At 38.0% G+C, this 19,451-nt stretch overlaps 1 protein-coding gene across 1 annotated transcript in view; it reads left to right on the top strand.

Moving 5' to 3' along the window:
* Positions 1 to 19,451, top strand: part of sptbn1 (spectrin, beta, non-erythrocytic 1) — a 95,547-nt gene that overhangs the window by 51,975 nt on the left and 24,121 nt on the right. The window contains 10 exon segments of the mRNA NM_001365192.1: positions 624 to 761; positions 1,918 to 2,674; positions 6,108 to 6,310; positions 7,060 to 7,150; positions 7,953 to 8,099; positions 9,551 to 9,814; positions 14,507 to 14,731; positions 15,065 to 15,154; positions 18,717 to 18,995; positions 19,100 to 19,230. Coding sequence (NP_001352121.1) covers positions 624 to 761; positions 1,918 to 2,674; positions 6,108 to 6,310; positions 7,060 to 7,150; positions 7,953 to 8,099; positions 9,551 to 9,814; positions 14,507 to 14,731; positions 15,065 to 15,154; positions 18,717 to 18,995; positions 19,100 to 19,230 — 2,325 coding nt within the window.

Below are 19,451 nucleotides of genomic sequence, written 5' to 3'. Positions count from 1 at the left end.
TTTGATAAGTTATTGTTATGAATTTGTTTGTCATACAATAATCAGTTATTTTGGTTTTTCTCAAGCCAGCGTAATTAGGAGCGTTTACCGCCGCATCTGTTCATGCTGAGTCACGCTGCTGGAGAACAGCAGTACACATGAAAGCCTGGACATTTGCTGCGCTCGATAACAGATTGAGCTCGCTGTACTGCGGTCGCATATCACTGTCTCCGTTTCTCAAGGACAAATTGGCCCATATTGCAATTATTATTTTTCAGAGCTGCTGCGTTTAAAAATATATATAATTGAATAGCAGGAATATGTATAAACAGCAATGACAACCAGAATTGATAGTATCTAAATAGCATTTAGCAATCATAGTCATAATAATCACAATAATAATAAAAAATAATTATTATATTAATAATATTACAAAATATATGTTAAAAGTATTAATCTGTGATGACCAACGGTGTTAACAATAATATAGTAATAATCATGTAATATCATGTACACAAACATATAACAAAATACTACAATATACCCAGCACATACCACATCTATCCTAGCTTCTGTGTTGTTGAACATCTTAATAAAAATGTGAAATTTGGTAAAAGTTTATTAATTTTTTTATGTTGTTTTAGGTTTGAGAGTCTGGAGCCTGAAATGAATAACCAGGCCTCACGTGTGGCTGTGGTCAACCAGATCGCCAGGCAGCTCATCCACAGCGGACACCCCAGCGAGAAGGACATCAAGGCCCAACAAGACAAACTCAACACCAGGCAAGTCATAGCACTTAGTGGAAAAGATGATAACATGTTTAAGATTTTTTTTCTATTTAATTAACTGGACAGAAAGTACACATACCTGCTGAAAACAATCTAACCACTAAAATCTGAATCAAATGTTTTTTTTTTTATAAAAATTGTGTTTTTGTTTTTTTGCAATTGATTGATTTATTTTTTTTTATTATTATTATTATTTCCCAAATTATAATCAACAGAGCAAAGAAATGTTCACAGTATGTCTGATAATATTTTTTTCTTCTGGAGAAAGTCTTATTTGTTTTATTTCAGATAGAATAAAAACAGTTTTTAATTTTTTTAAAAACATTTTAGGGACAAGTATTAGCCCCTTCAATCTATATTTTTTTCGATTGTTTACAGAACAAACCATGGTTGTACAATAACTTGCTGAATTAGCCTAACCTGCCTAGTTAACTTAATTAACCTTGTTATGCCTTTAAATGTCACTTTAAGCTGTATGAAAAATGTCTAGTAAAATATTATTTACTGTCATTATGGCAAAGATAAATTAAATTAGTTATTAGAGAAAAGTTATTAAAACTATTATGTTTAGAAATGTGTTGAAGAAATCTGCTCTCCGTTTAACAGAAATCGGGGACAAAAATAAACAGGGGGGCTGATAATTCAGGGACTTAAACTGTGTGTGTGTGTGTGTGTATATATATATATATATATATATATATATATATATATATATATATATATATATATATATATATATATATCTTATTTACCATATTAGGTAGCCTACTATGTTAGGTGTGCAATTTGGCACAATGACAAACACATATCATAAAAGTTAAACTTAAAATTTTCATCTCTTGTCAAGACGAGATCTAAAACGGTAGGGATTATACCAAGAAACGTTGTATAACTCTTATTTTTATTAACGATCTTACTTACTCTCAGATTTCACTCCCTGGAGCATCTGACATCATGTCACACATAGGACATGCATTAGGGCTTTCCCTACCGTAACACACCTTAGGGTTGGGCCGATAGCCGATGCCATCGTCCATCACAATGCTAAATGCATACATTTTCCTTCTATATTTTAGTTCTTAAGTTCAAAGAAAAACCCAATAAATGTATATTTTGGGAAAAAAAAATTAATAACCCTGCTTCTCCACAGGTGGAGTCAGTTCCGTGATCTGGTGGACCAGAAGAAAGAGTCTCTGAACTCCGCTTTGGGAGTCCAGAACTACCATCTTGACTGCAACGAGACCAAATCCTGGATCCGTGAGAAAACAAAAGTCATCGAGTCCACGCAGGAGCTGGGGAATGACCTGACAGGAGTGATGGCTCTACAGCGCAAACTCACCGGCATGGAGCGGGATCTGGCCGCCATCGAAGCCAAACTAGGAGACCTCCGCGGAGAAGCAGATCGATTAGCTGGAGAACACCCCGACCAGGCCAAAGCCATCACGGGACGGCTAGCTGAAATCACCGCGGTTTGGGAGGAGATGAAGGAAACCCTCCGAACCCGTGAGGAGTCTCTTGGGGAAGCCAGCAAACTCCAGCAGTTCCTCCGAGAGCTGGACGATTTCCAGTCTTGGCTATCCCGCACACAGACGGCCATCGCTTCTGAAGACATGCCCAACACATTAGCTGAAGCGGAGAAGCTGCTAGCCCAACACGAAGGCATCAAGAATGAGATCAACAACTATGAAGAAGACTACCAGAAGATGCGGGACATGGGAGAGATGGTGACGCAGGACCAGACGGACGCGCAGTACATGTTCCTAAGGCAGAGGCTCCAGGCGCTGGACACCGGCTGGAATGAGCTTCACAAGATGTGGGAGAACCGACAGAACCTGCTGTCTCAGTCTCACGCCTACCAGATCTTCCTCAGAGACACCAAACAAGCAGAGGCCTTCCTCAACAACCAGGTATTGTAGATAGAGAAGACTGAACATCTACGGATGAGTGTAATTTACATAGCAACACCCTAGTGACCAACAAGAGTGTGCTTTTGACTGAATTGCAACAATCAGGATCCCTCTCATCCATCCATCCATTAATATGCAGCATCCATCCACCATATATAAATATCCAGAATCCATCCATCCTTCCAACATACATATATCAAACATCCATCTATCCATCCATATATATATATATCCAGCATCCATCCACCATATATAAATAACCAGCATCCATCCATCCTTCCAACATACATATATCCAACATCCATCTATCCATCCATATATATATATATATATATCCAGCATCCATCCACCATATATAAATATCCAGCATCCATCCATCCTTCCAACATACATATATCCAACATCCATCTATCCATCCATTTGATCTTCGAACATACATATATTCAGCATCCATCCATCCATTTATCTATCCATATGTCCTGCATCTACCCATCCATATATCCAGTGTCCATCCATTCATCCATATATGCAGCATCCATCCATCAATATTCAGAATCCATCCATCCATTTGTCTATCCATCCATCCATATATATACCCAGCATTCATCCATATATCCAGCATCCATCCATCCATCTTTACAAATATATATCTAGCATCAGTCTATCTGTCCATGCATCCAGCATCCATCTATCCATCCATCCATATATCCTACATTCACCCATTTATATATCCAGTTTCCATCCATCTGTCCGTGTATCCAGCATCCATCCATCAATATTCAGAATCCATCTTTCCATCCATCCATACTTCCAACATCCATATATCCTGCATCCATATATCCTGCATCCATATATATATATATATATATATATATATATATATATATATATATATATATATATATATATATATATATATATATATTCAGCATCCATCTATCCATCTTTATAATATATATTCAGCGCCCCTCTATTCGTCCATATGCCCATCCATCCATCATCCATAAATATTAAGCATCCATCCAAACTTCTTTTTAGATATAGATATATATATATATATATATAAAATGTCCTTCTATCCGTACATATGTCCATCCATCCATCTTGAAAAAATACATATATTTAGCATCAATCTGCCCATATATACAGCATCCATCTCTCCATTCATCCATCCATATATCATGCATTTACCCATCCATATATCCAGTGTCCATCATCCATCCATCCATCCATCCGTTCATATATCCTGCATCCACCCATTTATGTATCCAGTTTCCATCCATCCATATATCCAGCATCCATCTATCAATATTCAGAATCCATCTATTCCTCCATCCACCCTTCCAACTTCCATATGTCCTGCATCCATCCATGTATATATCCAGCATCCATGCATCCATCTTAAAAAATATATATATCTAACATCAATCTACCTGTCCATGTATTCAGCATCCGTCTGTTCATCCATATATTCAGCATCCATCCATCTTTATAAATATATATCTAGCATCAATCTTTGTCCATATATCCAGCATCCATCTATCCATTTATCCATCCATCCATCCATATATATTCAGCATCCATCCATCCTTCTTTATAAATATATATTCAAAATCTATATATATCCATTCATCCATCTATTCATCTTTCTTTACAAATATATATCTAGCATCAATCTATATGTCCATATATCCAGCATCCATCTATCCATTCATCCATCCATCCCTCCATTCAAATATATCCAGCATCCATCTATCCATTCATCCATCCATTCATATATATTCAGCATCCATTCATCCATCCATCCCATCCATTCATTCAAATATTTTCAGCATCCATCCATCCATATATATTCAGCATCCATCTATCCATCTTTAAAATATATATTCAACGTCCCTCTATTCGTCCATATGCCCATCCATCCATCCATCCATCCATCCATCCATCCATCCATCCATCCATCCATCTATCCGTCCATCTTTATAAATATATATCCAGCATCCATCCATCCATCCATATATATTCAGCATCCATCTATCAATCTTTATAATATATATTCAACGTCCCTCTATTCATCCATATGCCCATCCATACATCCATCCATCCATCCATCCATCCATCTATCCGTCCATCTTTATAAATATATATCCAGCATCCATCCATCCATCCATCCATATATATTCAGCATCCATCTATCAATCTTTATAATATATATTCAACGTCCCTCTATTCATCCATATGCCCATCCATACATCCATCCATCCATCCATCCATCCATCCATCCATCCATCCATCCATCCATCTATCCGTCCATCTTTATAAATATATATCCAGCATCCATCCATCCATCCATATATATTCAGCATCCATCTATCAATCTTTATAATATATATTCAACGTCCCTCTATTCATCCATATGCCCATCCATACATCCATCCATCCATCCATCCATCCATCCATCCATCCATCCATCAATCTATCTTTATAAATATATATCTAGCATCAATCTATATGTCCATATATCCAACATTCATCTCTCAATTCATCCATCCATTCATATATATTCAGCATCCATTCATCCATCTTTATAAATATATATCCAGCATCCATCCATTCATTCATTTATATCCAGCATCCATCCATCCATCTATCTTTATAAATATATATCTAGCATCAATCTATATGTCCATATATCCAACATTCATCTCTCCATTCATCCATCCATTCATATATATTCAGCATCCATTCATCCATCTTTATAAATATATATCCAGCATCCATCCATTCATTCATTTATATCCAGCATCCATCCATCCATCTATCTTTATAAATATATATCTAGCATCAATCTATATGTCCATATATCCAACATTCATCTCTCCATTCATCCATCCATTCATATATATTCAGCATCCATTCATCCATCTTTATAAATATATATCCAGCATCCATCCATTCATTCATTTATATCCAGCATCCATCCATCCATCTATCTTTATAAATATATATCTAGCATCAATCTATATGTCCATATATCCAACATTCATCTCTCCATTCATCCATCCATTCATATATATTCAGCATCCATTCATCCATCTTTATAAATATATATCCAGCATCCATCCATTTATTCATTTATATCCAGCATCCATCCATATCCATCCATCCATCCATCCCTGCATTAAAGCATAAAGCTTACTTGTATAGCAATATTATATCACTCTACCAACCATCACACTTTCCCTTGCCTTTCCACCACCCAAACAACTTGGTTAGTTAATTTAATATTTTATTGCTATATCAGCGTCCAAGGCTTCATCACAAAAACAATTTGCAGTAATACAGAAGTTAAAAAAATAAATACAACTCCAAACGTTTACCACATTTTTCTAAACAAGCATCAAGGTTTTCCTAACTGCTCGTCTGTCTGCAGGAGTATGTTCTGGCCCACACCGAGATGCCCACCACTCTTGAAGGAGCCGAAGCTGCCATTAAGAAGCAGGAGGACTTTATGACCACTATGGACGCCAATGAAGACAAGATCAACGGTGTGGTGGAGGCCGGCAGGAGGCTGGCCAGTGATGGAAACATTAACGCTGACCGCATACAAGAGCGAGCAGCCTCCATTGATGACCGGTAACAAGACACCACTGTTGGGTGCCATTACTTCCCAACTATCTAGTTACTGTAATTAAATTGCTTTTCCGCTGAAGTTTTTAGGTAATTTAATTACAGTTACTTTTAATGCACTTAAATCCTGATTTAATGTCTTAATCCTGTACACAAATTCAACAGCTCTATACAAATCAATTCAGAGAAGTTGACTATATTGTCTTTGCATTGAGATTTATGTAGATTAGTATTAAGTCAAGTTATTAAATTACTAATTCAGTAACTAGATTACTTTTTAGATGAAGTAATTAGAAAAGTATTTTAAATACAGTTATATTGATGTAATTTGGGGTGTCACAATGGCGCAGTGGGTAGCACGATCACCTCATAGCAAGAAGGTTGCTGGTTTGAGCCTCAACTGGCTTAGTAGGCATTTCTGTGTGGAGTATGTATGTCCTCACCATGTCCGTGTGGGTTCCTCCGGGTACTCCAGTTTCCCACACAAGTCCACAAGTGTATATGGACGTTTCCTATTGATGGGTTGCAGCTGGAGGGCATCCACTGCGTAAAACATATGCTGGATAAGTTGGCGGTTCATTCTGCTGTGGCGACCCCAGAATAATAAAGGGACTAAGTTGAAAAGAAAATGAATGATGCAATTTTAATCAATGGCTTTTTTAAAGTAACTTTCCCAGAACTCCAAAACACATGCAGTAAAATGTGCTGAAGTAAACAGGAATAATAGATCCTAATAGACCGCCTTTAACCTGCAGGCATAAGAAGAACCGGGAGGCGGCCGTGGAGCTGCTCATGAGGCTGAAGGACAACAGAGACCTGCAGAAGTTCCTGCAGGACTGCCAGGAGGTGAGATGATCATTAAATATAATTCAATATTATTTTATGTTAGTATTAGAATTTTTTAAAGATCTTTTTTATTATTAGAGACGAAAAATTATGTTCACTATAATGAAATATTGTTAAAAAAAAATCCTAAAAATATATATAAAATAAATAATTTTAAAAATTATAAAAAATATTAAATTTAAATGTTACAATCATCTTTTTATTTTAGTTTTTATTTATTTATTTATTTATTTATTTATTTTATTTAAGTTTTCATTTCATTTTAATTTAATTGTAATTTGATTGTAATTTAGTTTGTAACTTAATGAACCTGTATTGATTATGGCAGATAATAATATATATTCACGTTAATTAAATAACAATGTAGAATAATTAATTATGAAATGAAAAAATATCAAGTTTAAATGTAACAGTCACTTTTTAAATGAAATTTTCATTTTGTTAAATTATTTTTATTTAATTATTTAAATTATTTTTTTTATTACATTTTAATTTGAACTGTACATTTTATTCAATTTTATTTTTTAAATAAATGTTTTAATTTATAATTTATATATAATCTTTTAAGGCGACATTTAATAAATTAGACCTAAACGCTAACCATTTTTCGCTTAGTCTGTCAGTCTTTGTTTTGCATTGGATGTGTTTTAATTGTGTGTGGGTGTCAAATAATTGTTGGCCAAAAAAATTCTTTCAGCCTTCCTTTCAAAAGTGTTATAAGCCCAGTGTTGTGCATGCATGTGCTGAAATATAAAACCAAAGAAATGCATGGTAATTGTCTTGTTATGCATGCTCTGTATAGCTGTCGCTGTGGATCAACGAGAAGATGTTGACAGCACAGGACATGTCCTACGATGAAGCTCGAAACCTGCACAGCAAATGGCTCAAACACCAAGCGTTCATGGCTGAACTGCAGTCCAACAAAGAATGGCTGGACAAAATTGAGAAGGTTGGTTTTTAATGCATTTCATTAAATACCGCTTACATTGTGATATTTACGTATTTTGGTGCATTTGCCTCACAAAATAAATCCATCTCAATGTCTCTTTCGTATTAATACAGATTCGACCTGATATAATGAAAATTAAATAGTGAGGTGTATTGGCAGCGCATTTCAGTGCATTCAGTTTTTTTTCTTTAGGATTTATTTATGTGCAAAGTGCCGTGTGGCTTGGCATTAAGTCAATAAAATATGCTTTGTAAGACTAATAATAGAGAAAATGTAAATGTTTTTGTGAGATATCAGTCTTTATGTCAGTTTTAATGCAAAAATAATTTTTATTAAACGGTCTTAAATGGAAAGTGGCTATTAAAACTATTTTTTTCTGAAGAAATAATAAAATAATTGTAAGCTAACAATGAATGTAAAAAATCGAAATGAAGAGCAACTTGCTAAACTCATTGGCAGAGGATTTGTCTTATTTTAAGTATAATTTTGCATCTCAGGGAATCTAAAGCTGTTTAGAAACTTTTGCTGGAAAACATGACAGAAAAGCTGAATAAAACGATATTCATCAAATGAGATGTCAGAATCTCGGCTATCAGCTTTAATAATAATGATAATAATAATGATAAGAGTCATTCATTCATTTTCTTGTCAGCTTAATTCATTTATTAATCCGGGGTCGCCACAGCGGAATGAACCGCCAACTTATCCAGCAAGTTTTTATGCAGCGGATGCCCTTCCAGCCATAACCCATCTCTGGGAAACATTCACACACACATTCACTCATACACTACGGAAAATTTAGCCTACCCAATTCACCTGTACCGCATGTCTGTGGACTGTGGGGGAAACCGAAGCACCCGGAGGAAACCCACGCGAACGCAGGGAGAACATGCAAACTCCACACAGAAACGCCAATGAGCCGAGGCTCGACCCAGCGACCTTGTTGCTGTGAGGGGACAGCACCACCTACTGCGCCACTGCCTCGCCCTAATGATAATAATATTATTAATAAATTAAATATTAAAAATGGATGCAATTGTACTTAATTTCATTGTTTCTCTAGTATAGAGTATAGCTCCGCCACGCTACTGAGAAATGTAGTGATTGCAGAATAGCAGCACTTCAATAAAGAGCCTTGCAGAAGGCATTGTGCGTATCAAAAACAGGCAAAGCAACAGATTAAAATTATTCAACATATGCCAGATTTTTAAGGAAATTTTTTAGATGTAACCCAATTGGTAATCTTTAACATTTTCATAAGTAACTGTAATTTAATTACACATTTTCTCTCAGTAACTGTAACAAATTATTTTATAATTAAATTATGTAACGGCGTTACATGTAACTAGTTACTCCCCAACACTGCTCACTGATAACCAGGAACCAGATTTTTACTGTAGCATTTTACAGATGAAATTGCAGACATTTTCTTTTCCTAATTTTGTGTGCAGGAAGGGAAGCAGCTGGTCTCTGAGAAGCCGGAGACAGAAGCTGTGGTGAAGGAGAAGCTGGCGGCGCTGCAGAAGATGTGGACTGAACTGGAAACCACCACTCAGACTAAAGCCCAGTGTCTGTTTGATGCTAATAAAGCCGAGCTGTTCACGCAGAGCTGCGCCGACCTGGACAAGTGGCTCGTGGGTCTCGAGGGTCAGATCCAGTCTGATGATTACGGCAAAGATCTGACCAGCGTCAACATCCTGCTCAAGAAACAACAGGTTTGAGGACAGCACAGTCGCTTTGTCTTATTTTCTATTATAATTATACAAGAACTCTTATATCAAATAGTAAATCAATCTGCGATGCAAAATAATAAGATTTGTCCAAAAAAAAATGCGTCAAAAGGGTTTATGCTTAGGGATGCAATGATGCCATTTTTTTGGAACCGATCCGATCTCAAAACCAAAATTCTGAGTATCGGTTGATACAGATCCAATCCCGATACTGTGCCGTTTTTTTATATTATAATTATTTTTCTAAGTGTAATACTGTTTCTATAGCTCTGGTGCTAAACTCAATAATATATCTTCTTTAGTAAACATAACACACCTTTAGGCCTACTATACACAGAGGACGCGTTAGACTTTGCCATTGTCCGTCATTTTGAAGGAGACAGTCGTAAAAATTCAGTCATAACTCATTATTGACCGTCAATTAATTTGCATATTTTCTAATCGCTTTTTTCATTCTTATTTTAATAATGAACTTGCACGACGAGCATAAAAGCTAAATTATTCATTTATTTATTTGACAAATGAACAATACCTCATATCTTCCTCCTGCGTCGACCTGAGCTGGGTGCTTGCCTGTGCGTAATCAAACGCATTAAGAGAGACTAATGCAGAGGCAGTTGTCATTGAAATTCTGTGTCTTTGCCTCGGAAAGTTGACTTCTCCTGACAGTTTTAAATTTGTTCTGGAGGCTGAAGCCACGTTCTGCTGCCCGAACTCTACTGACAGATTCGGGCCTGATATGGTTACCAGGAATAGGGCCAGTGCTTTACAGCCGCATCACAAACGCATGTGCGGGAGCGAGCTGCAGGCCATACTCGGCCTGGAAAACACTCGCCGATGCCAAGTTGGAGCTGGGGGCGCCAAAGGGCAGCCGAGCTCGGGCCGATTACTACCTGCTATCTGGGTAGCGCCACTTCAGCCAGCGTTTTGTAGTTAGGAAGCATTTCTCCTAAGGAAGTGATCAGAAGTTTGCTGGATTTTCTGAATGTGGGTGTGTTTCCCGGTCTTGCAAGCACTCGTTTCACCGAGAAAAATACTGCAGCACGTGCTCTTCCAGCACCAGGGGCGCGGCCGGCTTCACCCCTCTGCGTTCGGTACAGTGTTGCCAGATTGGAAATGTCAAAGTATCGTACCAGAACCTCAAAATTATCGTATTTGGAGGAAAATTATCGTACACGAGTCAAACTGAGAGTATACAGCTATTATCTAGACACATAGCGTTTTGAAACAACGTGCAAAATACGTTAAAAAAAACTAGGTACCTTAGTGGGAAGGTTCAAACTCCACCTCTGAGTTGCTGTCATTGAATGTTGCATGTTGCCAGATGTTGAGGGATTTATTTTCTGGGGTGTGCATGCTTTGTTTTAATGAGACTAACTTTGTAAAAAAACATGTTCACAAGACGCATTTGAATGGGAAAAAACGAGAACATCAAGGGAAAACTCCCGTCCTTCTCACCTTCCTTTACAGCACGAACTGTTTTAACATTATTGCTTAAAAGATCGACCTCAAACTGAAAACTACTGACTTAACCGCGGGCACGCACAGCAGGAGCGTTAACTCGTGAGAGAGAGCCATTCTCCATGTTGATTGGCTGAGAAGAGGCAACGTAAGATGAGATAGAAAACGTGCCTAACTCCACCTACTCCTCACAGACAGTACAAGAAAAGATGCAGCTAGATCAATAAGTAAAGAAGCCCGAAGACTACAATGAAGTTACTTTTAAATGCCATAAAATTCTGAAATTATTGTACATTATAGGATTTTTCTCATTATTGATTGTACAGAGGTTGAAATTATCGTATTAATAAGATAATTATCGTACATGTGGCAACACTGGTTCGGTAGTGCATGGTGCTCACAACGCACTCCAATCCACCTGACCTCCTTGCTGTTGCTTGGTTGGCCGGTAACAACAGCAGTCGGCAAATTTGGATTTTTGTCCACTGCATCACTTCCTCTTTTTTCACCTTTATTATTAATATCACAACTATTTGGCCGTTTAAAGAAACTTCTCGCACTCAGCTGCTGTGAGATTAATGCAACTGTACACAGCGATGACAAAGAGGAGACAAAACAAGGGCAATCGCCATCAGCTGGACAGGAGTGGGAATTACAGTCAGCTACAAACTACAATAGATCCCCCTCAGCATAATCTGTCAAAATGACGAATCACCTTCAGATTTTTCCGTCACTGCTGAAAAAATCCGTCAATGGTGGAAAATATTCAGTTAACGCGACCTCCGACTATACATAACACACCACATAACCTGACTAAACATGATGCCTGCTGTAAACTAGGCTACATTTGAGCATTGGTTACGATCTGTTGTGGTCCAGCTTATGTTTCCTTCTTTAATATTAATATTTTTCTTTAAAATATGTAATAGGCTACCACTATTGACACTAATTGTTGATAAAATAACTAGCATTTTAGCAAAGCCTGATATTTTCCTGCAGGTTTGACTGTCTGAGGCCAGCTTTTCTTAATATGGCCTTGCCATATCTTGCTGCAAGTGAGACGGAGAAAGTTCAAAACAAAGACTGCTTACAGCTTCAGCGCCTAAACACAAGCTGCTCTGTTAAATAAGCAGGGCTTTACATTAACACCCGCCAATCCACCAAATGCGGGTAGATTTCGGCGGTGGCTTGTAAGACAGACACTCCCACTAGCCACTTTGGCTGGTTGAAAATAATTTTCCCAGATAATAATTCTTCAAAGCAGGGTTTGACAATTAGGATGGTCCAATATGCATGCACAGGGGATATGCATGAACATCGAATGAGAGGATAATCACTCCACTAACAGCTGAGGTGATGCGCGCAACTGTTATAACGCAAACTGATGCGATCAGTTCTCTTTTAAATAGACTGAACAAAAAGGGAGAAACATGCACATACAGTCTTACTGCTTTCAAGAGTCCCAGAGTGGACTTACACACTAGGTACAGTTGCCTTGAACTGGGCCAAAGCACGCTTGTCCCCCCTCCCGTCTCCCCCGACGGCCCGTGCTCACACCACAAACGGGCCTCGGCACGCTTACGTCATCACTGCTGCGCTGTTCAGTGAGAAGCGCTCTCTCACTCTGCAGCACAGTGGAGATTTCTCTAGTCATATTGTGTCAGTCGTTTGTTATGCAGTGACATGCAGTCAAATATTTCACCAAACAGTCCTTAGGGATGCGGGGACACGCAGTCAGATATTTCGCCGAACAGATCCGCCACTTTTGGCGCTCATAAACAATCATAAAGTCCTCGTGCTGCAGGAATGAGGAGGTCTGCTGAAGGCGCGCAGCTCTCGTGCAGTGAGGGGTTTGCGTCTTTAATAAACTACGGCAGTTTGCGTTCACTGAACAGTAAGAATGATTATAAATCCATATGAAACAGCCCCTTAAAGTCACGTCTCGCTTTCAGTTTCGGGCTTTGGCGCGTTTTGCACTCACACACAAGCGTACCGCGCCAAAGCCCAAGTGAACCGCACTCAGGCCCACCTCTTCCAACCGGGCCAGGGCCGGCCAAGTGAACCGTGCTTGAGCCCGATTCAGCGCATTCAGCGGGAAACGGGCCTGGGCACGGTACGGATGGCATAGTGTGAGTAGGCCCTTATTGTAAGCAGCGCCAGTTGCTTTCGGTTTAACCATTCTTTGAACAGAATATTAATGGGTCTGTCATTAACCATGCGTGTGTGATCATCCTTTCATTACCACACAGTGTTTTTTTACCTGCTTTTTTTTTTTGCATTAATATGGTTTAATTATAATTTTTTACAATAACATTGCTTTAATGGGAGAATAACTCCCCATTTATGTGTAGTTAACTGGTGATCTTCAGCTATATTATTATGGTGATATTCAGCTATATTTTGCTTGTTTTTACACGTTTAAAATTTGTGGCTAAGAAATAATGAGCTGTTTATGTATGGTGTGGTCAGAGATAAATCGGGTAAATCAGTGGGCTTTGAAAATTATGAAAACTAATTGTAATATATGAAAGCCTGACCCATTTGCTCATGATTATCGAGCAAGCTCACACACGACACACAAACAGTGAAATCAATGAGGAAGCATGTAGAGATAACACAAACTCTAAACCAAGTCATTTTAGCATGTCAAAGTCAAATTTATGTGTATAAAATATCTTTTCCCAACAATAAAATTGTGGCTAGTGAAAATGGCGAGTGGCTAGTAATGTGGGAAAACTACTAGCCACAGTAGCTGGTGATCAAAAAAGTTGTTAAGCCCTGTAAATAAGATATTGATATTACTAAAATGACAGTGAAGTATCAACAGTTTCACAGTAGCCTGTGTTAGGCTAGATAATTTTATGTTAAAGACAATCTATAGCCCATTGCACATGTCAGTTTCAATTTGATTAATTTTATTAATTAACTTTACACATGAGAAAGCGGAATCGCTCGCGCTTTAGACAGTTGTAAACAACTACGAGGCACAGAGTAGATTCTGCTCCTCTTCTTGGCTTTGTGGCTTTTCATCAAGATGACGACAAGGTTTGGTTGAGCTCGGGTTGACCGTGGCTTGTTATTATATGTATATATTATTACTGTGTAATGTCTCGGCTGTGTATTTAATAATGTCTCTTTCTTTGTTTGCATTTTTACAATGTATTTATATGGTGAAGGGTGAGTTTAACTCTTTCCCTGTGTTTCGCTTTCCTCCAGATGTTGGAGAATCAGGTGGAGGTGCGTCAGAGGGAGGTGGAGGAGCTGCAGTCTCAGGCTCATGTGCTCCGGCAGGAGGGAAAAGACACGGATGAAGTCGATGGACGCAGGAAAGTGGTGGAGCAGAAGTTCCAGGAGCTGCTGGACCCGCTGTTGAAGAGGAAAAACTTCCTCATGGCCTCTCGTGAGATCCACCAGTTTAACCGCGACGTGGAGGACGAGATTGTGAGTTCCGCTTTGAAATACGTGTTTATGTTTATGTGTATTATTATAGTTTCGCATTTTTAAATGAGTTTTTATTTCAGTAATATTTTTAATTTGTTGTTCATTGGAGTTTAGTTTTAGTTTGTTTTATTAATGGTTTTGTTGGTTGTAGTTTCGTTTATTTTCTCAACAAAAGTTATATTTTGGGCTCAATTGTTATCTGTAAAACTGCATCTACAGGCACTTTTATTTCAGTTAAAGAAAATGTCTTTTGACCAATAGTTTTGGTCTTAGTTTTTGTTTACTAAAGTAGTCTTGGTCTCCAGCACAATTTTAACTGTAGTTTCTCTGCAGCTCTGGGTTGAAGAGAGGATGCCTCTTGCTACGTCAACAGATCATGGCAACAATTTACAGACTGTTCAGCTATTAATCAAGAAAAACCAGGTAATGCATTTTGGGCCTCCTCTTAACCCCTTCCCCCCATTCATATAACGATGCAGTTCAGGATCTTTTTTTCTTTTGGTAACTTAATAACTTACTCGATATATTCTCCATCACTCTGAAAATAAAGTTGCTTAACACCTGATGTATGCACTATATAGTGGGTAAGGAGTGGTTTTAAAAAATCCTCATTAGCATATTTAAATTTCAGCTCCTTATCACTTGTAAACACATACAATAACCATAACAATGGTGATTCATATAATGGTTCAGTTCAGCATGATTCTTTTGATTCAGGACTCAGTAACTCAACTTAATATGTTCTTCATCACTCTGAAAGTGAAGTTGGCTAACACCTAATATAGTGTACTATATAGTGAGTAGAGAGTGGTTTTGAACAGCTTATGATTGGTCGAGAAAAAATCTCCATTAACATATTTATTTCAGCTCCTCGTCACTTACGCCCCATTCACACGGGGCTTGAGCGTCAATGCTTGACAGAGGGAGTGTCTGAAGTTGGGGCTGACGCGATCGTTATAGCAGCGTCAGCCAATGAAATTAGTCAGCAATTGGCTACTGTCTGAGCTGGTGTATTTGCATACAGCGATCTCTGATTGGCTGACGCTTCCGTTGCTGCTCAAAAAGTTGAAAATGTCCCTACTTCTGGAGCAAGCAACGCCACTGAAGGGGAGCGGACGGATCCACAATGCGTCAAAGTGAATGGGAAGCATTGAAGCTGACACCCTGTGTGAATGGGGCGTTATAAACAGCAATAAAAACAGTAACAATGGCGATTCACTCTGAAAATGAAGTTTCTAAACACCTGATATAGTGCACTATATAGTGAATTGAATTGAATTGAATTTTATTTGACAGATTTTAGACAAACTGTACAAAAAGTATTCCATACACTTTGTTAAAAAAAACTGTCGAGGATAAAAACACAATAAAGCCCTCGGCTTATTTCCATTGTGGTCCTCTGTTAAATAAAAACAATGTATGGCTTCAAAATACTAATGAAGAAATAAAACAAACAGTCGCCACAGCGGTACGAACAGTCAATCCATCCAGCACATGTTCCACACAGCCAATGGCCTTCCAGCCGCAAACCTATTCACACTCAAGTAACATATAATTTAAAAGATCCTCGTCCACCATGCAAACTAATTATCCTCATCAAACAACCATCTTTTGATAGCTTTTTTGAACAACCTTAAATCTTTTATTTCCTTAATTGATTTTGGTAGTTTGTTCCACATGATTGCACTTGTATATAAAAACATTTTTCCCTACTAAACCTCTAAATTTAAATAAACAAATATTAAAATCCCAACTCCTAGCACTGTATGAATGCTGTTGCTTCACCATTTGAAAATAGTTCATCAAATAGCTAGGAACCACATTATTAAACATTTTACGTGCCATTCCCAGTTTTAAAAAACACACTCTATTACTAACAGGTAACATACCTAATTTATTAAAAGACTCTTTGTGCAAATGTGCTCTAGGATGCATTTTTAAAATTATTCGTACTAATTTATTTTGTGCCTTTTGCAATTTCTCCTTCAAATTTTGTGAGCAGCTACTGTACCAAAATGACGTAGCATAATCAAAATGGGGTTGAATTAAAGCTTCTGCCAACAATTGTAAAGAATGAACATCCGAAAGATCAGATTGCCTTGCTAAAAACCTAATTTTTCCACAATTTTTACCATAGCACCTCCTGATAATTTATTATCTATTAAACAACCCAAATAGTTTATTACATTTTTTGACTGAATTTTCCAATCATTAATCTTAACTACAAAATTATCATCTTTTTTTAATTTCACTCTTGAAGCGAATAAAATAGCCTCTGTTTTACCCATGTGTAAAGAAAGTTTGTTGTCTAAAAACCAGTTGTAAACACTTTTTAACTGTGAACTCATAATCTCTTCCAGGGCCCTTTTGTCATGATGAGATCCTAAAATTGCGGCATCATCAGCATAAAGATAGAGCTCCTATAGGGATAGGGAAATGGGTAGGGGTTGGTTTTGAACACAGCTTATGGTTGGTCGAGAAATAATATCCATTAACATATTTAAATTTCAGCTCCTCATCACTGATAAACACAGGGCTGACAGTAACAATAGTGATTCATGTCACGATTCAGTTCGGGATGATTTTTTTGATTCAGGAGTCAGTAACTCAATAACTCTGAAAGTGAAGTTGGCAAACACCTGATATAGTGCACTATATAGTGGGTAAGGAGTGGTTTTGAACACAGCTTATGGTTGGTCGAGAAATAAAATCCATTAACATATTTAAATTTCAGCTCCTCAACACTTAAAAACACGATGATACATACAGTACCAATGGCGATTCACTCTGAAAAAGAAGATGCTAAACATGTGACATAGTGCACTATATAGCTAAGGAGTGTTTTGGAACACAGCTCATGATTTGTCGAAACAACTCCCCATTAACATATTTAAATTTCAGCTCCTCATCACTGATAAACACAGGGCTGACAGTAACAATAGTGATTCATGTAACGATTCAGTTCGGGATGATTTTTTTGATTCAGGAGTCAGTAACTCAATAACTCTGAAAGTGAAGTTGGCAAACACCTGATATAGTGCACTATATAGTGGGTAAGGAGTGGTTTTGAACACAGCTTATGGTTGGTCGAGAAATAAAATCCATTAACATATTTAAATTTCAGCTCCTCAACACTTAAAAACACGATGATACATACAGTACCAATGGCGATTCACTCTGAAAATGAAGATGCTAAACACGTGATATAGTGCACTATATAGCTAAGGAGTGTTTTGGAACACAACTCATGATTTGTCGAAACAACTCCCCATTAACATATTTAAATTTCAGCTCCTCATCACTGATAAACACAGGGCTGACAGTAACAATAGTGATTCATGTAACGATTCAGTTCGGGATGATTTTTTTGATTCAGGAGTCAGTAACTCAATAACTCTGAAAGTGAAGTTGGCAAACACCTGATATAGTGCACTATATAGTGAGTAAGGAGTGGTTTTGAACACAGCTTATGGTTGGTCGAGAAATAAAATCTATTAACATATTTAAATTTCAGCTCCTCAACACTTAAAAAACACGATGATACATACAGTACCAATGGCGATTCACTCTGAAAAAGAAGATGCTAAACATGTGACATAGTGCACTATATAGCTAAGGAGTGTTTTGGAACACAGCTCATGATTTGTCGAAACAACTCCCCATTAACATATTTAAATTTCAGCTCCTCATCACTGATAAACACAGGGCTGACAGTAACAATAGTGATTCATGTAACGATTCAGTTCGGGATGATTTTTTTGATTCAGGAGTCAGTAACTCAATAACTCTGAAAGTGAAGTTGGCAAACACCTGATATAGTGCACTATATAGTGGGTAAGGAGTGGTTTTGAACACAGCTTATGATTGGTGGAAAAAAATCCCCATTAGCATATTTAAATTTCAGCTCCTCAGCACCTCATGTAACGATTCAGTTCAGGATGATTCGATTCGGGAGTCAGTAGCTCAAGGGTTTCTCCATCCACAGACACTACAGAAGGAGATCCAGGGCCATCAGCCGCGCTGCGATGATATATTTGAGCGCAGCCAGAGCATTCTGAAGGCCGACAGCCCCAATGTGGAGGGGATCCGGACCCGTCTGTCAGACCTGCAGGGGCTCTGGAGCCTCATCATGCAGGAGACAGAGAAACGCCACAGCAGACTGGAGGAAGCCCATAAAGCACAGCAGTATTACTTCGATGCCGCTGAAGCCGAAGCCTGGATGAGCGAACAGGAGCTCTACATGATGTCTGAAGAGAAGGCCAAGGTGTGTGTTTTCAGGAGCGGAATATAGGGATGCAGGATATGTTGGTGGCTATATTGATATCGTATGCTGCTTTTCTGAAAGTTTTTCTGCCTGTTTGTTTTTAGGATGAGCAGAGTTCAGTGGCCATGCTGAAGAAACACCAGATCTTGGAGCAGGCGGTGGAGGATTACGCTGAAACTGTGCACCAACTGTCCAAGACCAGCCGAGGCCTGGTGGCCGCAAACCACCCTGAAAGGTGCACAACGCCAACATTTATTATTCACCAGCCAAAGATTTTAATTAGACTTAAGTGCAAACTGGAATATTGCATAAAACATTTGTGAATAAAGCAGCGTTTCCATCCAGTGAGGGACAGAAAACTAAATCATCACTTGCTGATAAACTGGAGCAAGTATCAGCCAGAGAAATGTAGTTTAGTGCGTTGGGTGTTTTTTTCTTCTCATATAAATGAGTTGT

Source organism: Danio rerio, chromosome 11 (genome assembly GCF_049306965.1).
Source record: "Danio rerio strain Tuebingen ecotype United States chromosome 11, GRCz12tu, whole genome shotgun sequence".
Taxonomy (NCBI): domain Eukaryota; kingdom Metazoa; phylum Chordata; class Actinopteri; order Cypriniformes; family Danionidae; genus Danio; species Danio rerio.
The sequence above is the reverse complement of the archived record's forward strand: the minus strand, read 5'-3'. Positions and strand labels throughout refer to the sequence as shown.